At 39.1% G+C, this 20,695-nt stretch overlaps 1 protein-coding gene, 1 long non-coding RNA gene and 1 pseudogene across 9 annotated transcripts in view; 2 read left to right on the top strand and 1 right to left on the bottom strand.

The window, feature by feature from the left end:
* The window catches only part of LOC134733871 (uncharacterized), an 88,272-nt gene extending 86,015 nt beyond the window's left edge, over positions 1-2,257 (bottom strand). For all 4 annotated transcript variants that reach the window (XR_010117400.1, XR_010117401.1, XR_010117399.1 and 1 more), the window contains exon 1: positions 2,106-2,257. This is a non-coding gene — a long non-coding RNA (uncharacterized lncRNA). The remainder of the gene's footprint in view (positions 1-2,105) is intronic.
* WARS2 (tryptophanyl tRNA synthetase 2, mitochondrial) overlaps positions 2,225-20,695 on the top strand; it is a 116,222-nt gene continuing 97,751 nt past the window's right edge. For 2 of the 5 annotated variants that reach the window (XM_063624725.1, XM_063624724.1), the window contains exon 1: positions 2,247-2,349. In XM_063624725.1, the coding sequence (XP_063480795.1) occupies positions 2,260-2,349 (90 nt within the window). In that variant the 5' untranslated portion in view covers positions 2,247-2,259. Of the gene's footprint in view, positions 2,350-20,695 lie in introns of all 5 variants that reach the window. The other 3 variants (XM_063624723.1, XM_063624720.1, XM_063624721.1) reach the window with 3 other exon arrangements.
* On the top strand, positions 15,934-16,866 carry LOC134733870 (small ribosomal subunit protein eS1-like; annotated as a pseudogene).

Genomic DNA, 20,695 nt, shown 5'->3' with positions numbered 1-20,695 from the left:
ATTTTTAATACATCCTGTGTCTTTTCTGTTAACTGTTCCTTCTGGCTGTTAAAAGCAAAGCATAACAACCACTGACAATAAGCTGTGTAATTTGTTAAATTCCAATTTACTTTTAAAAGAGGTGCCTACTCTGCACAAGAGACTATTCTAGGTGCTGGGGGAGATGTTAGAAATATAAACTATAGTCCTTGTCCAAGAAGCAAGGCTGGCTGAGTGACACCTGAGAGTTACGAGGTCACCACCACGGTGCAAAACACAATTTATTACTTCTAACAAAGTCTAAAAATTAGCAAATATTTTCGATTTTAAAAATCAGGATACTAAAGTTATCAAACTTGTGGTCTTAAAGTCCCACCTTTTTTAGTGGGACTATGTCTTGGAAATACCTCCCACGAAAATATTATTGGTGATAGGAGTCTGCAGATAAGACTAAGAACTACTTCTTGAAGAAATAAAGTAGGTACACCCTTTGACAGCTTTTGGTGCACCACAGTCTTATTCCTAGGTTTTATCTTGCTATCAAGATGGCTAAGGATGTCAGAAATCTAATGTTGCTAATTGCTAGGGTCATATAATCTAATTAATAAAATATATGTAAAAAACTGTACTATAATGCTTTGCCCCTATGTATGAGTAAAACATGTAGGGCATTTATTAAACTGCATTTCACAAGGGATAACATATATCCCCCTTCCCCTGGTAAGGTTTCCAGGGCCTCAGTAATATCACATTCTTTGGGTTCTACAACACCTCTTGGCTCCTTTATTTCCATCATCTGGCTACTTTCATTCCACAAACTCTATCTGGTGGTCTCAAGGATTTCCTTGGTTTCAATTACCATCTGTTTTGTAGTTCAAATCTCTTCTGCACTCCAGACCCATGTATCTATTTAATGGGCATCACATTTTGGAAGTACTACAAGCACCTCAAATTTAACAGCCAAAACCAAACTGATCAGTTTCGTTGAAGAATATAACTTGATTTCCTAGTTTTTTTGGCCTTCATCCCTTTCCTGCTCACTTCTAAATTACACCAATTATACTTGAACTTCACCAGTACTTTGTATACCTCCAATATTATACTATATGGTTTTAATTTACTGTTTTGTCGTATCCTGGTAGATTTCAGCTCCTTTATAGGCATCTCTTATCTCCTTGGTAATTTTCAGTAGCTGGATATTATAACACATAAAGGAATTGTCATGAATTTCTTCCAGTTATATTTTTACTGAAACACTCGTAATCTGATTTTTAGGTGAATTAACAGAAGCAGGAGAATTGTATTAATCTTTCTCATAAACCCAAACAAAATTTCTTCCATCAGGTATAACCTTCCTGCAGCCTTCCCTAGACTAGGTTGAAACACCACAGTCCTAACCACTCCTCCTTAAAACTTGCGGTGCTTGCTTCTTTAACACCTATTAAGTGTACATCATTTATTTATCCGCTACTCTATTAGACTGTAGACATCTTGAAGACAAGACATGTCTTTCCCTGTACCTTCAGTGCCTAGCACATTACGACAGTGTTCAACAAAGTTTACAGGACGAATGAAACAAGGCCACATAAGCCCAGTGCGGTGGCGAATGCCTGTAATCCTAGCACTTTGGGAGGCCGAGGTGGATGGCTTGGCTTGAGCTCAGGAGTTTGAGAGAGCCTGGGCAACATGGTGAAACCCTGTCTCCACCAAAAATACAAAAATTAGCCGGGCGTGGTGGCGCACCCTTGTGGTCCCAGCTACTTAGGAGGCTGAGGCAGGAGAGTAGCTTGAGTCTGGGAGGTGGAGGTTGCAGTAAGCCGAGATCGCGCCACTGCACTCCAGCCTGGGCGAGAGTGAGACCTTGTCTCAAAGAAAAAAAAAGGAAATGAGGCTACACAGGTCTAAAAAGACCAGTTATACTGCCCTCTAAGAGAACTGGGAGTTCCTAAACAAACTTTTTAAAGGTTGCCTTCACATAGCTAAGATCAGAAAAGCAGCCTACTTGACTTTCTTCCAGTTTAAAGCGCTGCTGTAATAATCCCCAAGGAGATTCTCCTTCCAGGAAGGCTGCGCAGACAAGGGATCCAGGGAAAAACACTAAAGCCCCACCCCGTTCCTGTCCCCACCTGCTCGGCAAAAACTGCACTCCGCCTGACAGCGGCTGCGCTGCGCTGCGCAGCCTGGAGGCCCAGGCCGCGCCCAGCAAGCAGGAAACGCGAGACTGGGATTGGCTCTCTGAACAGACGTCATTCTGAACAGGACGGCACCGCCCTTCTCAAGATGGCGCTGTACTCAATGCGGAAAGCGCGTGGGTGCTGGAGTTTCATCCGGGCACTCCATAAGGGATCCGCAGCTGCTCCCGCTCCCCAGGTAACCAAAGACGGCCTTTCCCTCCGCGGCTTCCCATCCCGCGAGGTTCTTCTCATCCCACTGCCCTCAATTTCTCGCCTGCCGCTTCTTACGGCAAGTACGTGCCTTCTCTCGCCTAAGGTCTACTCGCCTATGGTCTACTCGCCTATGACTGTCGGCCTACTCAGAGCGTAGTGACGTTGCAAGGATACGTGATGACGTAAAGGTCCGTTGGTGGAAAAAGCGCGCCACTTCCTGACCTCTTGCCGCCAACTCCAGTTCTGGGAGCGGAGCGCCGCCGCTGTTGCCGGGCAACGCGGTGAGCCTGCCCCGGGTGTGATGTTTTCAGAGACCGGTTGTTTTAGAGACTGCTCTTCCTCTCGTGGTCCTGTTAGTGTTTTTACCCTCCTTACCCTAACAACACGCTAAGGGGCTATCGGAGAGATTAGAGAAGTTTTGTTAGGCACTGGGCAGCTTAGGTCGGCGCAGCAGGTTGGCAGTGTGGTACTTGAGCAAGTGTCAGTGCATCTTCCATTCTGGTTGCTCCTCGTGGCTCCACAACACTGCTATATCTAGCAGGCTGTGAGAGAGTGACCGCAAGCTGCCACAGAGTTTGTCCTGTCCTGCGCTTGACAGCACTGCCGTTACCAATAATCTCGTCGTACGGAGACCATGTCGCGGCCTGGTCTTATTGGGAATTGTCTTAAATATTTGGAATTTTACCCTCATAGCAAAAAAGTCAGGGGGAGGGGATACCCTTTCAGTTATTCAGGCTTTTACTAAACGTGTTCTAAGTGCAGTCTCAGTGGCAAGCACTTTGAAATACGTTGTCTACGGGAGATATATTCTGGGAACTAGAGAGAAAGGAGAGAATGTGATTTTATTAGGTAATTTCCTGGCATCATTTGCATATTCATTGCCATAATGCGTAGGTGTGAGGATGTCACACCTATTGTAACTGGTGTGTTGAAAAGAGCGCTAGACTGGAAGATAGCCCAGAGGTCAAGGGCTTAATCTGCCGCTTGATAGCTGTGTGACAAGTCACAATCTCTCTGGGACTTTTTTTCTTTTTTTGCTCATATTGAGTGGAGGAAGAGTTGGACTGATTGACACGTTAATATTCTTTCAAGCTCTGGGAAATCTATAGTTCCATAATTATGAAGCCAAAACAAAGCCAATGAGAGTAATTATGAAAACCAAAATTTAAGTTCAACTTATTTTTCTAGCCATGTCATAAATTTTTTGAACTTCCGTTTTTTTATTGATATGAGTCTCACAAAATTCTTATAAGCTAATATATTAATATATACCAGAAAGCTGCTTGTCAACAAACAACTATTCAAATGTTACTTTAAATTTCAGCAGCAATGTTAGGTAAGACAATTCAAAATTAGATAAATTTATCAAAAATTCCTCTCCTTGAAATTTGAGGGGTTCTGCAGAACCAGAATTAGTTGATTATTTATAATTAATAGCACATTAACACCTATGCTATCAAAGTAGCTAAGCCGTAGACCCAAACTTCCCCTTATTCCAAACTAAAGAATTGAAGATGTCTTGAGAATAGAGAGTCAAAGAGAGAGAAAAAAAAAGACAAACTACAGCCTGCTGATGACTGCCCAGGAAAGTTTAAGACACTAAGTCATTATAAATGCTAAAGAAAAAATTTCTTAAACCTCTACTATTGTTTCAGTGGCATTTATGAATAGGGCTATTAAAGTTAATTATTAATCTAGATTGTTTCAAGATGTAGAATTTCCAGTACAGATGAATGTTTCTAAACCTTTAATTTAGCTTTGAGTAGAATAAGAATTAAATGTGAGAGTATTTTTTTAAAGTATAAATCTACATATAATTTCAGTCATTGAAAATGATGGTTTGAAAGATTAATGTGGTTTTTTGAAAGACTGAAAAGATACAAAATTGTGTTCCTAGTGTTACTACGTTGTTATGTTTATATATAAGTGTTTATATAAACGTATACGTAGAAAAAAAGCCTGGAAGGGAACAAACATTTTTAACTTTTTTATTTTGCTTTGGCCTTCCTAAATAGTGGGTTAAAAGTTATTTGTTTCCTTTTATAGCATTCCGTATTTTTCACATGTCTAAATTGAAGACACACACTTTTTTATAACCAGAAAATTGTTTTGAAATCATAAATCTTTATACAGATCTTTAGTCATTAATATCATTTGTGGTATTTTAGGTTTCTGAGGAAGATACTTGTCCCACAATGCCGTTATTAAAATGGCCTTAGAAAAGGACTACTAAAAATTTATGGCCACTTTTCCTGTATGTATCTTCTTTTTCTCTTGAAAAACTTCCTTTGAAGTCAAAGGGATTTTGTGAACAGATGCAGAAATATGTGAAAGAGGCATTGGATTCTTAAACCAGATGCATTAGACATTTTTATGATATCTCATAACCTTTGTAGAAAAAAATTATTTTGCAAGAGTATAGTATAATGGGAAAAAATGTATATTTATCATATGAATGGTTCTATCAAAAACCAAGAAATAGCCAAGTTAGTTTTTATTAGCCTTGGCTGTGCACTTACTCCCTTAGGTATAAAGCAAAAGTGAATGAGCCATAGCAGTGCTATGTTAGAAACTCTGACTAATAAAGTGTTGTGATTCCTAAGTTGTTTTAATGGTTTTTGGTGTTTTCTTTTTTTAAAACAAAATCTTGGGTAAAAATCTTGGCATAGGGCATCTTTGCTTATCTCAGATGCAGGCTTTTACCTCTCAAGGCCAGATGTAAACTCACGTTGAAAATAAAAAATAGGGAGAAACAGGAATAACAGCACATCACTCCATACTCATTATGGGATGTCTACAATTTATATGAAAACGGTTTATTTTGCTAGGTGTTGCCTGACAGAAAACTGTTGAAATCTGACAAGATGAGCGTAGTCATAGAGTCAGAGGAATTAAGATCTGACATGTTCTGTTTAAATGTTGGTGTTATTAGGTAAATTTAAGCCTGTCATCATTGGCCAAACACAGAATCCTTACTTCTTTAAGCACTAAGTCATGATTGTATTGTGCAAAGAGTGAAATATTGATGGTTAGTAGATTTTTGCAAAAATATTTGTTATTCAGTTGAAGTATGATAAAGTGTCCACATTTTATTGCAGTTGAACATGTTTCATTATTAGCGGTTCCTAGCTTGGGTTTGTCCAGTATTCACATAATGTTCTTGCTGTTAACAATCGCTAAGTATAGCCATTAGATGAAGAATTGAGCCTAAAAAAAAAAAAAAAAAAGTGTGGTTTAAAATTTTTGAGTATTTAATTCTCACAAGATTTAAATTTTTTTAATTTTAAAATAATTTTAGATTTACAGAGTTGCAAAATTAGTCCAGAGAATTTCTGTATACCCTTCACCAAGCTTTGTCTTGAATAATCATAATACAGTTATCAAAATCAAGAAATTAATATTGGTACAATAGTAGTAATTTAGCTACAGACTTAGTTCAAATTTCACTAGTTTTTTCACTGTCCCTTTCCTTAGTCCAAGATCAAATCCAGGATCCCACAATGCATTTAGCTTTCATGTCTCTTCTAATCCATACGTTTTCTCTTTCATGACCTTGGCACTTTTGAAGAGAACTAGTCAGTTATTTTGTAGAATGTCTCTCAGTTTAGGTTTGTCTGATTTTTCTTTGTGATTAGACTGAGGTTATGGATTTTTGGCAAGAATACCACGAAGAGATATTGTTCATAACAAGGCCTTGAGGCAGGTATTGCCACATTATTTCAAATGTGAAGAAATAGTCTTTGGTTAAGTAACTTGCCCAATGTCACACAATGGTGGAATTAGGATGGTAAGTTTTAATGTAGGCATTTCATTTCATATTTTGCAATTAGTATTTGTTATTGTAGGTTTCTGCAATGTTAATGACATTAAATTGGCATAGTGTTCCCACTGACTTTTAGCTTTTCTCTGCCATGTATTGTTCATGCAACATGCAACAAGAGCTAATCAGCATGGTATGTGTTCAAGAGCTACAACAATCATCTGGGAATTTTGCTAGTTGATTACTCTGACAGTTTGATGAGGTTACTTCATCTCTCATGGCAAATAAATGTGTTGCATGGATTCACTCTAAAGCTCCTTTTAGTCTCAGTCGGTGAGTCTTACTTGTTTAAAGTGCTTTTGTGGTTGGTTGCTTTTGTGAACTGACCTAGTTTATTATAAATGATAATAATATTTAAATTCTTTGCAAAAAAGCTTTGAGCAGCTAATGAAAACTACTGATAGTAACTGTTGAAAATATAGAGGATGGAAGAACTGTAGCTGAATGCTGAGGATTTATGCTAGCAGATAGTACGGCAGCCATGGCCTGGAAATGCTGAAGAGAGTGATGCTGCTGACCTCCAAATTCTTGCTCAGTGTATCTTTTGAATGACTGCAAGTTATAGAAAAGCTGTCTGCAGAAGCTTCTACAACTATATGTACACACACACACACAAAATATATATATTTTTGTATAAATATATTTATACAAATTTATTTATTTAAACATCTATTGGCCAAGCACGGTGGCTGACGCCTGTAATCCCAGCACTTTGGGAGGCCAAAGCAGGTGTATTTCTTGAGCTTAGAAATTTGAGACCAACCTGGGCAACATAGTGAGACCTTGTCTCTATAAAAAATTCAAAAAATTAGCCGGGCTTAGTGGCATATGCCTGTAGTCCCAGCTAGTCAGGAGACTGAGGTAGGAGAATCACCTGAGCCCAGGAAGGCTGCAGTGAGCAGCGATTGTGCCACTGCGCAGTTAAGATCCTGTCTGAAAAACGAACAAACAAAAAAACCCCAAAACCCGTCTGTCTGTCTGTCTGTCTGTCTGTCTATCTATCTATCTATCTATCTATCTATATCTCTATATTCCATGTCTTTCATAAAAGGAACTAACAGCTAGTGCCTGCTATGTGCTAAAGCCTCATGGTATGTGTTATACATACTTTATCTTATTTACGTCATACAACAATTTGTAAATATTATTCTTCCCATTTTATAAAAGAGGAAACTAAGGTTCAGAGAGTTTAGGTAATTTTCCCAAGTCACAGAGTAAGTAAATAGCAGTGACACAGTTCAAACCTAGTCTTGCCTATGCCTTTCCCACCTTACCAGTAGTCTTTTATCAAATGAGATCTTACATGAATCCCTGTTATATAAAACAGATAAAAGCAAAGCTTTTCTGATTTAAGAAGCAGAGGAGTATTTTTAGCCCTGCTTGTTTGATTTCCCTCTCCCCCATTACCTGCCCCACTCCACAACCCAGGGACTCCTGAGATGGTGCCACACAATTTTGGATTTCTTAATATGTAGTTTGAAAAATACTGCAGCTTCCATAAATATCCAAGTAAGTTTGTTGATCAGGACCACATATGATGGATGGATTATTTTTTAAGGAGCTGCACTTTAAATGAGTGGTTTGAGAGTATTTACTTTGGTGTGTATATATTTTATAACTAAAATACAGTATTCTATTGATCTTAAGCTACATGAGAGTACATGAGATAATAGCAGTCAAACAACTTTCTTTCCTTTTCTTGCCCTCTTTCTTTTTTACAGCTTACTGCTGCCAAACATGCTGATCTTTGTGCCCAAAGATAATGCTTTGGATTCAGTCTGTCACTGTTGTAACTAACCTAGCCTCTAGCCTCCTCACAGAGAACACTTATTCTGGTTCTTTTCTTGACTCTATTCTACTGCCACCATTCAAGAGTTCAAGAGTTTCTCTTCTGAAGATTACAATATGAGGCCTAAATCTTTCTCCTAAATTTCAACAGAGAAATTTACTCCTTTAGGGTAGAAGCTGCTCAGCCACATTGTGAGACCCTAGATGCTGAGAGATAATTTATAGGCACAGAGATGATATGCTGACTCCAGCTTGACTTAATTTAACTCTGCTCAGGCATTTAGTTTTCTCTCTCTACCATTTCTTAACAATATTCTATCTTTTTTTTCTCCAGTTCAGAGACTTCACAGATTTCCTGAACTTCTCTGCTTACTGAACATAGCAAGGTCATTTATAGATCTTTGCACTGACCCATCACCTGAGTTCTGTTAGGTTTCTACTCATTAACCAAAATTCATCTGTAGCTTTCTTTTTTTCTTGCCACACAGTCTTCTGTTTTTTTTTTTCTAGAGCTACTCCTCCATTTCTAATTGAGAAAGTTCTAATTGAACTGACCTCTGGTTGGCTAAAGAAATGTTTTTTGTTTTTGTCTTTGTTTTTTTTCTGCCCCTTTGCTTCCTAAAAAGCAGAGTGAAGCCAATCTGATTTTTAATTCATGGATATTCTTACAACTTCCACTTCTACATCCTTCGCATTCTTTGCGGATTCACCAAACAGCATGCAAGAATGTCAGTTTCTCCTTCGCATTCTTATCTTCATGTTCTGACTGTGACTCACTGAGGATGTAGCCCTGAATGACCTTGGTTAGGTTGCTTCTCATCCCATTTTCTTGAGATGATAGGTGTAGATTTTTCAGTAAGGTAGTTGAAAGTATAAAATAAAATAACATCTTACCTTGTAAAACATTTTAAAGTGGAATCTATTCTCTTTAATAATATCCTATTTTAATACAGCATTTTGTAGTTTTTCAGAATGCTTCACGTTCTCATTTACTCTTGAGTACAACATACAAAGTTCCTCTAGTTAGCCATCAAAAATTTTTACTCATTGATTAAAGTTTTATTGTGCCTTCCCATTTTTTTAACCAGTTTTGCAAGATGATGAATATAAAGTAAATGTCAGTGTTCTTTCAAGTTTTACTTCAGTGACTGTTATCCTATTTGTACTAAAATTAGTTTAATGTTTAATTCATTTTTGGGCCCTGGTCTGATAGTACCGTGATAATTTCAGTTATTACTAAACATGATGATAATGGAGGTGGTGGTGACAATAGCAAACATTCATTGGATGCTTACTGTGTGCCAAGCATGGTTTTAAGTATTTGACATTCATTAACTCATTTAATCTTCATAACTCAATAAGGTAGGTGCTATTAGCCCTATTCTATAGATGACGATGTTGGGAGGTTAAATAACTAACCTAAGGTTACATAGCTAGCAAGTGTCAACCAAAATGTAAACCCAGCTAGCCTGATTCCAAACCCTGTACACTAACTACAATGATGGTAAATTTTTTTTTTTTTTTTTTTTGAGGTGGAGTCTCGCTGTGTTGCCCAGGCTGGAGTGCAGTGATGCAATCTCGGCTCACTGCAAGCTCCGCCTCCTGGGTTCACGCCGTTCTCCTGCCTCAGCCTCTCCGAGTAGCTGGGACTACAGGCGCCCGCCACCACGCCCGGCTAATTTTTTTTGTTGTATTTTTAGTAGAGACGGGGTTTCACCGTGGTCTCGATCTCCTGACCTCGTGATCCGCCCGCCTCGGCCTCCCAAAGTGCTGGGATTACAAGTGTGAGCCACCGCGCCCGGCCAGTAAATTCTTAAACAAAGTACACATGTTAATTTGCTGATAACTGCCTTGTAACTTTTAAATCTGTTCTATGAAAGCCACTTATATATCTTGCCATGGTGACATGTAGAGTAGAAATTATAAATCATCCTTTGTTGTTGCTATTCTTACAGTCTTGTTTAGCTCAATGAATTATGAGAAAGAAGCAAAGCTGTCTTGTAAATTTATCTCCATATCTCTATTTGGCTACTACCACTAGGATTACCTTGTATAAAATAAGGGCTTTTAACACATGAGTCCCAAGGTGCATGTAGGAAGTTCTATTTATACACAGTCTATAGCTAAAAGGGCAACCTGCACAGAGCCCTGCAGGCAGAGGAGAGGTGATGAGAGCTAAAGCTGATGGCTGACCAAGGGACCACTATCTAGGGTCTAGTTGGGATTTATGGCTAGAGTGCTTTCTTCAAGAAGTGGCAGAAGTACAAAGTGGGAAGATGGGAAATATGAAAATAGTGTTGTGGGCCATTTCTGCAAGGGACAAGGAAGAATTTGATTCTAAAAGATTGTCTTTTGAAGGAGTTCTTAAAGAGGTCTATAATTCATTAATTATAGAGTATTAAGGTGAGTATATTAATATATTAATTAGAATAGTGATGAGGCTTTAAAATTAGCAATATTGAACAGAATTCATTTTATACATCAAACAAAGGGCTTCTCATGAACTTTTTGTCATACTCCTCATGAACAGAGACTTTGCATGGAGTGTTCAACTTTATTATATGAGTAAAGCCTACTCTTTATTCACCACGTTACTTTGGACCCCTTTTGGGAAGCAGGAGAATATAATAGTGAAGGGAAATGGAGCTGTTTACTCAAATCGCAGATTTGGATTCCTGTTTTCCCATGGGGAGAATGATCTGAGCAGCCAGTTCATAAATTTGCTGGAAAAGAGAAGAGGCCTTTTGGGCTGAGGGTAAGTATGCAGTGTGAAGTTGGAGTCCCAGGGGAGATGTTAAGGACCAGACTGTGTGGAACCCTTGCCAGTCCTGGGGAGAGAGTCAGATTGGCCCACTGACTGTGGCTACTAGTTACCTGGCAAACTGGCTTTTCCCATGGCTGGCAACCTTCCAGCTACTCCCATGCCGCTAAGCTATGAGATATCCATACTCAGTAACTTTAATTAGAGACGCAAGTTCATAGGGGATAAACATTCACACAAACGTTGTACTAAGTTGACTGGCTCTTCATTAAGAGGAAGTGTGGGAAAGTAGACCATGCATGACTATTTGGATCAGCCAGGCCTGGCTTTACCACCACATTTTAAATGTGATTCCAGGCAGTTTTTTGACCTCACTAAACCTCAGTTGTCTCATGTGCAACATGTTAATAATACTCCTCACATTGTAGGAATTTTATGTAGATTTGAAATCCTACCATATATAAAGTTCCTTGGCCACCGCACAGCACGTGGTAGGTCCTCCCTGCTTGATGATGACTTCTTCAATAATATATAATTCTATCCAGCAACCTTTCTCTCTTCTACTCTTATCACTCTTAGTAGGATTCTTCCCGTTGCCATACTATTCTTCCCGCCCCCCACCACACCCCCCAGAATCAGTCCGACTATGTTAATCTCCTGAAAGCAGAGCTCTAATTATGTTGTTCGTTTGCTGAGAATCCTGTGGGGGTTTCTCATAAAGTCCAGACTTTCCACAGAATGTTTAAAACTTTGCACAGTCCAGGCCGGCGCTGTGGCTCACACCTGTAATCCCAGCGCTTTGGGAGGCCAAGACGGGCGGATCACAAGGTCAGGAGATCAAAACCATCCTGGCTAACACGGTGAAACCCCATCTCTACTAAAAATACAAACAAATTAGCCGGGCGTGGTGGCGGGCTCCTGTAGTCCCAGCTACTTGGGAGGCTGAGGCAGGAGAATGGCGTGAACCCGGGAGACGGAGCTTGCAGTGAGCCGACATCGCGCCACTGCACTCCAGCCTGGGTAACAGAGACTCTGTCTCAAGAAAAATAAAAATAACTTTGCACAGTCCAGATCCAAAATACCTCTCTAGACCATTGCTATCTTACATATATCCTTTGCCCTAGAGTTCACAAAATTTCCAAGTTTCCTCGGAGCTACTCCCTTTTACTTCCTTATTAATGCCGTTACCTCTTCTTGGAAAGGCGTTTCTTCCTATCCTTATCTGTCTGTATTCTATCATTCTTTAAAAACAAAACAGAAATATGTACAGCTTTTTACAATGTCAATTATACCACAACAAAGTGTTTTAAAACAAACAGCAACAAAAAAAAAACCCTCAGATATAGGTTCCAAAAACTTTGTTCTTAAGCTGGAAATGATTGCTTCCATTTTGAAATTTTATAGGACATTGTATCTCTCTTACAGAAAAAAAATACATCCTTTATATTCTGTCTCTGTGTTTAGACATTTGCTTTAAGATAGATGGAAGAGCATGCTCTTTTTCATTTAGACCTTTTGTGGATACCTCAGCAGAAAACAGTTTAGTATGCACCATACCACAGGTGCAGCATAGGCTGCTACTCAACAGGCGGACCTCACCAGGCAGTATGTTTCTAGAGGCCACCACTAGTCGTGAAAGACAGGAAGATTTTCCTGTTGAGCCCTGGCTGTGATAACTATGTGTATGAGAAAATGAGTTATTATAATAATAAAGATTTAATTCTTAAATCTTTGGCATAATAACTCCTGTTACAGAAGGAGCTCAATAAGTATTTAATGAGTGAATGAATTCAGTGAAAAAAAATCAGTGAGACAACACATGAGACAGTGCATAGCATTGTCATCAAGTAGATTGTTGAACTTAAACCATACATTTTTGTGTGCATTTTTATTTATTTAATTACAAAAGATGTGTAATGTTTGTTGCAGTTAATAAGTGATCTTATTATTGCCCAAAGTATCCACATGTTTATAAATGATTGGAAGGTCATACCAATTTTATTTCAACAATTTTCTGAGAGGGTATGAATTTCAAACTTGTTGCTTAACTGACTTTTATTGTCACTCTGACCCTAATTGTATTTTTCACAGGTACCACTAATTATACTAGGGTTTGCCACCTCTTTATATTATACTGAGGTTTGTTACATCTGTATATAGAAAAGTGTAGACATACTCAAGATTAAGATGAAAAGATTTTAGTTTGAGTATGGTTTTGCCTCAAAGGATTGTCTAGTTCAATAAATGTGCCATATTATCTATACAACAACTGATGTGGTTTTTGCTTTTATAATCAAGAGTATGCTTTCTTCAACTTATAAAGGAAATAAAAAGGTCATTTATTGTATTGACATTGCCTTTTTTTTTTCTCATTTACCCACCTTAAGTCCCATTTAAGCAACCTGTCAAACCATGCCTAGCACTTTTGCTCTGTAGATCTTGGTATGCCCTGCATAGATGGAGAAAACAGCCCTAGGTCTCACTGCACCATTACACAATGTAGATAGGCCATTTGTAAGCTAATGCAACTTCATTTTTCTTTGCACCTTGATAAATGCAGAGAAATGTGATTGAAGCAGATTTTATATCTATATAACCAAGGTTGTGCAAAGAATTTATATTTTATTCTTTTAAAGTGGCCAGTGATATTATAGTAGTTGGTCAGGAAAGCTTTATTGCAATGCTTGCTTACCAAATTGTCATTACATGTTTAATAAAACCTTAAATTGTGCTATATCATATCTGTTAGAGAGAATGGGATTTCTTTTCTTTTTTTCTTTTTTCTTTTTTTTGAGATAGAGTATTGCTCTGTTGCCCAGGCTGGAGTGCAGTGGTGCAGTCATAGCTCACTGCAGCCTTGATGTCCTGGACTCAAGTGATCCTCCTTATGATACTCAGCTTCCTGTGTAGCTGGGGCTACAGGCACAGGCCACCACATTTGGCTAATTTTTTTGTTTTTTATTAAACGCAGGGTCTCCTGTGCTGTCCAGTCCCATCTCAAACTCCTGGGCTCAAATGGTTCTCCTGCCTCAGCCTCCCAAAGTGTTGAGATTACAGGTGTGAGCTACTCTGCCTGGCCAAGAGGACGGGTTTGATTGTGGCATCTTTCTGGTAAATCTATGTCTAACTGTATTCAGGCTGCTATAACAATATACCATAGACTGGGTATCATAAACAACAGACATTTATTTGTCACAGTTCTGGAGGCTGGGAAGTCCAAGATCAAGGTGCTGACACATTCCACGTCTGGTGAGGGCTTCCTTCCTGGTTCATTCTCTGAGATCTCTTTTATGAGGGCACTGATCACCTCCCAAAAGCCCCACCTCCTAATGCCGTTACATTGGGAATTAGGTTCCAAAGTATGAATTTTGGGAGGACACAAACATTCTCTTGCAGTCTGTGACTACAGTGGCCAGACATCTTGTAAAATCCAGAACCAGTTATACTTTATAACCGTAAATCTTTAAAGTGTCTTTGAAATTTCAGTGTTTCGGCATCCACATGACATCTCCTGCACCGTTTCTCACATTCTAAAATAGAAGAAAACTTCTTTAGCAGACCACATTTCCTTAATTTTGATTTAGAATATATTAACATATCTGTGACTAAAATAGAGACACAGCTTGCCCTCTTGTCTTTCTTTTCCATCTAACTAGCAGGGTTTTTGGTCAGGCTTCCATGACACCTGTCTTTTTGAAAGTCAGATGCTTACCTTTAGACCAACCATGTGGATATAGGGTCAGCCAGTTTCCATTTTGACCACAAGTTAGAAGGAATGGGGAACGAGAGGGGTGGCTCTTCAAAAAGGAGTAACAAAGCCATGACCACTGATGGGATTACTGTCAGCTGAATACCATTTAAATTGCATTTTCTGCAGGGAGATCATTAAGAATAAAGCATGTACATTGCATGGGGTGCTGGGGTGGGTGGGAGTGGGTGGGTGGTGGGGAATGTTAAATCAAGCTTTTTTAAACTTCTCTCAGTTCAAACCCTGGGGAAAAGAACAGAGTTGAGGAATTAAAAAAGGGAGACAGAGATGGCAGAAAAATCATTAGAGTGTAGATCCAAGGATTCCGAGGGGGTAGAGAATGTCAGGAAGAAGAAATGAAGAGCAAGATAGTGACATGGTAAGATAAAGACTAAAAATTATCCATTGGATTTTAGCCTATAATCCCAGCACTTTGGAAGGCTGAGGTGGGCGGATCACCTGAGGAGTTTGAGACAAGCCTGGCCAACATAGTGAAACACCATCTGTACTAAAAAATACAAAAATTACAGGCCAGTGGTTGTGGGGGCCTATAATCACAGCTTCTCGAGAAGCTGAGGTAGGAGAATAGCTTGAACCCAGGAGGTGGAGGTTGCAGTGAGCCAAGATCGTGCCACTGTACTCCAGCCTGGGCAACAGAGCAAGACTCCATCTCAAAAAAAAATTTTTTTAATTAAAAAAAAAAGAATTTACAGTTGGTATTATCATTGAAGACATTAGCAACAAAAGCTTTAGAAGAGTTATTAGTGCAGAAGTTTAGTTACAATGAGAGAAGAGATGAGAAAATGAGTTTTGCTCTTTTGACAATCCCAATTGAGAAGGGAGTGAGCATGTAAAGGGAGCTATAAAGAATGGCCTTACCAAGAATTTTCTTGAAGGTAATGTCTTTTGGGATGAAAGAAACTTGAACATGACCGTTAGAGCAAGTAAAGATAGAGAGATTGACAATACAGGAAAGAGATGGAAAGATGGGAAAAAACGTAGTCCAGAGCAAATGACTGAACACTAGGAGAGTGGGATAAAGGTAGAGGTAGGTGTGGGTCTAGGTAAGTTTGCTGAGAATGGCGTGAGAAATCGAGGAGCTCCAAACCCTGTTGAGCATCATTCTCTCAGATGGCTTTAGTCCTGAGGAGATGGTATAGGTTAGTGGGTTTGTATATGGGTTCTGCAATCAGTCTCCTTGCATTCAAACCAAAGTTCTTCCACTCAATAAATGGGTATCATTGAGCAAGTTACTGAGCCTCTCTGTACCTCATTTTCATTTATAACCTCGATAAGAACATCGAGATAAAAGCTTGAGCTAGACTGCCAGGATTTGGAGCTAGTAAGCTCTACTGCTTACCGGCAGTGTGACCTTGTGCAGTCACTTGATTTTTCTGTGCCTTAATTTTTTTTCATAGAGACAGTAATAGTATCTACCTCAGTTTTTGGCTCTCTGAGCAGCACCATGGCGGTTGGCAAGAACAAGCGCCTATGAAAGGCGGCAAAAAGGGAGCCAAGAAGAAAGTGGTCAATCCATTTTCTAAGAAGGATTGGTATGATGTGAAAGCACTTGCTATGTTCAATATAAGAAATATTGGAAAGATCCTAGTCACCAGGACCCAAGGAATCAAAATTGCATCTGATGGCTTTTAGGGTTGTGTGCTTGAAGTGAGTCTTACTGATTTGCAGAATGATGAAGTTGCATTTAGAAAATTGAAGCTGATTACTGAAGATGTTTAGGGCAAAAACTGCCTGACTTCCATGGCATGGATCTTACCCATGACAAAATGTGTTCCATGGTCAAAAAATGGCAGACAATGATTGAAGCTCATGTTGATGTCAAGACTACTGATGGTTACTTGCTTCATCTGTTCTGTGTTGGTTTTACTAAAAAATGCAACAATCAGGTACGGAAGACCTCTTATGCTCAGCACCAACAGGTCCTCCGAATCCGGAAGAAGATGATGGAAATCATGACCTGAGAGGTACAGACAAATGACTTGAAAGAAGTGGTCAATAAATTGATTCCAGACAATATTGGAAAAGACATAGAAAAGGCTTGCCAATCTATTTATCCTCTCTGTGATGTCTTCGTTAGAAAAGTAAAAATGCTGAAGAAGCCCAAGTTTGAATTGGGAAAACTTATGGAGCTTCATGGTGAAGGTAGTAGTTTTGGAAAAGCCACTGGGGACAAGACAGGTGCTAAAGTTGAACGAACTGATGGATATGAACCACCAGTCCAAGAATCTGTTTGAAGTTCAGACTTTTAATAGTGGCAAATAAAAAGTCCTATTTATGAAAAAAATAGTATCTACCTCAGAGTGTTACCATGAGTGTGAGAATTCAATCAGTTAATATTTGTAACTATGTAGAACAGTGCTAGGCACACTGCAGATATTATGTAAGTTTTTAAAAAGCGTTTTATAAGCAGGGTTGAGAGCTTAATTGAAATTAGAAATTGCAAATTAGATTTGGAACAAAATTCTGCATTATTTTGAGATTTTTTTTTTTTTTTTTTCTAAACTGCTCAGCTAGTAAGGGGTATAAGTGAAGAATGAGTTCTTTAGCCTTGATCCAGGATTGGAGTTTTTGTCTTGGCTATTGGGACACTATGGCAAGGGGAGTTGAGGTTGCTCAGGAGAACATAGTCCAGGTGATGACCGTGGGGCCAGGCTGGGTAGGGAAGAAGAGAAGACAGGTAGGGAGTGCTGTATCAGCAAAAAATGGAAAAATCAGAGGCTATAATTTCTAAATAAGCTTGAAGATATAGTGGGAATTAAAGGATGAAAGAGTTAAAAGGTAGAAGGTTGCAGAATGGGTAGAATATTGACATTTATGATTTCAAAAATGGAGAAATTCTGTGTGATGGCAAGGCCCAGGTATAACATGGGAATAAATGATAGAGATTGCGGAGATCCAACAAATGTATTGAATGCCAGTGTATTGGATGGGTAGTCTATCTGATTTGAACTCTCTTGGAGAACAGAATTTGACACAGAGAGACAGCCAGCTTCCTAATCCTTTAATCAGTTTAGAAGAGTATTCAAGAGGTGGAAAGATAATAACAGAGACCTGAATAAGTGTAAATATCTACTCTTCTCTCATTTACGTAGTCATGTAAAACTTTTTGGACCCATTGTCTCCTGAATGATTCAATACTGTAAAGTACTCACAACTTTATTACTCTCATGAATTAGAGATGAGGACAGAATTCACCAGGTGACACATTCAAATAATCCTCCCTGTTCAGTGGAGGATTATTTGAATGTGTCACCTGGTGAATTCTGTCCTCATCTCTAATTCATGAGAGTAATAAAGTTGTGAGTATTTTATAGTATTGATTCATTCAACAAATATTTATTGAGTACTTATTATGTGGTAGGTATTGGAGATAGATCAGTGAAAAACAGAAATCTTAAATTCCAGTAGGAGAGACAGGCAACAAGTAATTAAGATATATATTATGTTAGATAATAGTGATATGGAGAATAAAATGAAACAAAGCAGGAATCAGGAGGTGGGGACTGCCAAAGGGTATCACAGTTGTAAATTAGGTGGTCAGCAGAGGCCTCCAAGAAGGTGACTTTTAATGGAAGACCTGAAGGTGGTGAGAACATGTACAAAGTAGACATCTGAGGGAAGAGGATGCCAGGAAGAGGACAGAAGAATGGAAAAGCCATGAGGTGGGGGCTAAACTGTCATGTTTGAAGACCAGCATAGAGGCCAGTATGGCTGCAGGAAAGTGAGTATTTTCTGTAACAAATACTATATAACACTTACTGTGTGTTGGATACTTTTCTAAATACTTCACAAGCATTAACTCATTTAATTCTTGTTACAGCCCTATAAGACAGTACAGATGAGAATCTGTAAAACAGATGTTAAGTAACTTGTCACACAAGCAACAGAATGCACACAGCTAACAAGGGTGAAGAGCCAGGGCCTTAACCTTGGGGTGGTTTGCATTATGCTGTTTATTATAGTAATAGTATACAAAGTCAGATGGCTAACAGGAGGGTGGATGTGGGGAGGTCAGTTGTATAGAACCTTAAAATAAATTGTAAAGACTTTGGCTTTTTCTGGGATTAAACTGGGAAGTCATGGGAAGGTTTTGTGTGGGAGAATAGCCTGATCTGATGTAAGTTTTAAAGTCTCACTCTGGTTATCATGCTAAAAACAGAATATAGAGGAACAAGAGTAGAAGCAAGGAGACCAAGTAAGAGGCTACAGGATTCAAGCAAGAGATGATGGTGGCTTGGACTATGGTGAGTGGTGAAGATGGTTCCATGAGGCATGATCAGGTTCTGGATATTTATTTTATTTTTATATTTTATTTCATGTCATTTCATTTCATTTCATTCCATTTTTTGAGACAGAGCCTCACTCTGTCACCCAGGCTGGAGTACAGTGGTGCTATCTCAGCTCACTGCAACCTCCACTTCCTGGGTTCAAGCGATTCTCCTGCCTCAGCATTCCAAGTAGCTGGGACTACAGGCACGCACCATACCTGGCTAATTTTTGTATTTTTAGTAGAGACAGCATTTCACTATGTTGGTTAGGCTGCTCTCGAAATCCTGAGCTCAAGTGATCTGCCCACCTTGGCCTCGCAAAGTGTTGGGATTACAGGCATGAGCCACCACACCCAGCCATGGATATTTATTTTAAAGGTAGAGCAAATAAGATTTTCTGACTAATTAGATGGAGGATGAAAGAAACAAAAGAGTCAATGATGATTCCAAAGTTTCTGGCCAGAGCAACTGGAAGAATGAATTTGCAATTTACTGAGATAGAAAATAATGCAACAGTAACACGATTTTGGGAGGGAAGATCAGGGGTTATCAGGAGTTAAGTTTTAGGCAAATTGAGTTTAGATGCTTTGTGAACATATAAGTGGAAATGTCAGGTAGGCAGTTAGATATGTGAGACCAAAGCTCAGGAGAGAGGTATAGATGGAGATGTACATTTGAGAGTCCTCTATATAGACTGTGCTGAAAGCCTTGAGATAGGGTGTGATTATCTGTGCAGTAGGTTTAGAAAGAGAAGAGAGGAGGGGGAGGGGAAGGAGAGGAGGGGAGGAGGGGAGGGGAAGGGTGGTTGAAGTACTAAGCCTGTGAACATTCCAACATTAAGAGGTTGGGATGATGAGAACCAGACAAGATAGTATTATCCAGATAGGTATAAGATGAGTAGGAAGTGGTAACATGCTGGAAGCCAAGTTAGGAAAATGTTTTATAGACTAACATTAACGTGTGTGTGTGTGTGTGTTTGCATGCACACAAGTGCATACTCTTGCACACAGTCAAAAACACCCTCCCCCTCCCCCCACACGGGTATCTTATATGTACATGGAATGATGATGAGTATCAACTACTTTTCTTCACTGATTAACATAGTCTCTACTTGCAGGCAGATTTAATTGGGAAGCCAAATTATTAAGTAAGATAGCTTGATGGGTATGGAATCAGAGCAAAGGGAGTTCATTGAAGCACCTCATTGGCTAGGGTAATCAAGCTATCATTACCCAAAGATCCATCTCCAGTATGGGACACACCTGTTCCTTGGGCAACATATTGCCGGCCTGTGCCATAGTGCCAACTGACTTGGGCAGTTCTTTAAAACACAAGGCCAAAGTTTTCCCAGTAGGGCTTCTTTTTTAAAGCTTCCACCCCTCAAGGGGACATATTCTTTCTTTAGATATGTTAATGTGCCTAACTTTGTTTCTATAAGTGTATTAAGTCTTGTCCTCAGAGCTCTTAACACTTTTTGACGGGGAAGGGTGTGGTCACTATTTCCTTTGATTAAAATGTGGATCTTCTATCTTGAAAAATGTGTATCTTCTATCTTGAAAAATGTGTATATGCATTCTCAAAACTGTATACAGTTTCACAAGTTCATAAACCCAAGTTAAGAACTCCTACATTTTTTTCCTATCCTCAGAGAGCTGATTTTTTCTTCTCAATTTCTCTTACTTTTCTTTTTTTCTCCCTCACCCCCCTCGCACCCATTTCCCCAAGTCCACAGAGTCCATTCTATCATTCTTATGCCATTGTGTCTTCGTTGCTTAGCTCCCACTTGTGAGAACATATTATGTTTGATTTTCCTATTCATGAGTTACTTCACTTAGAATAGTGGTCTCCAACTTCATCCAGGTTGCTGTGAATGCCATTATTTATTTCCTTTTTATGGCTGAGTAGTATTCCATGGTATATATG

Source organism: Symphalangus syndactylus, chromosome 12, assembly GCF_028878055.3.
Source record: "Symphalangus syndactylus isolate Jambi chromosome 12, NHGRI_mSymSyn1-v2.1_pri, whole genome shotgun sequence".
Lineage (NCBI taxonomy): Eukaryota > Metazoa > Chordata > Mammalia > Primates > Hylobatidae > Symphalangus > Symphalangus syndactylus.
The sequence above is the reverse complement of the archived record's forward strand: the minus strand, read 5'-3'. Positions and strand labels throughout refer to the sequence as shown.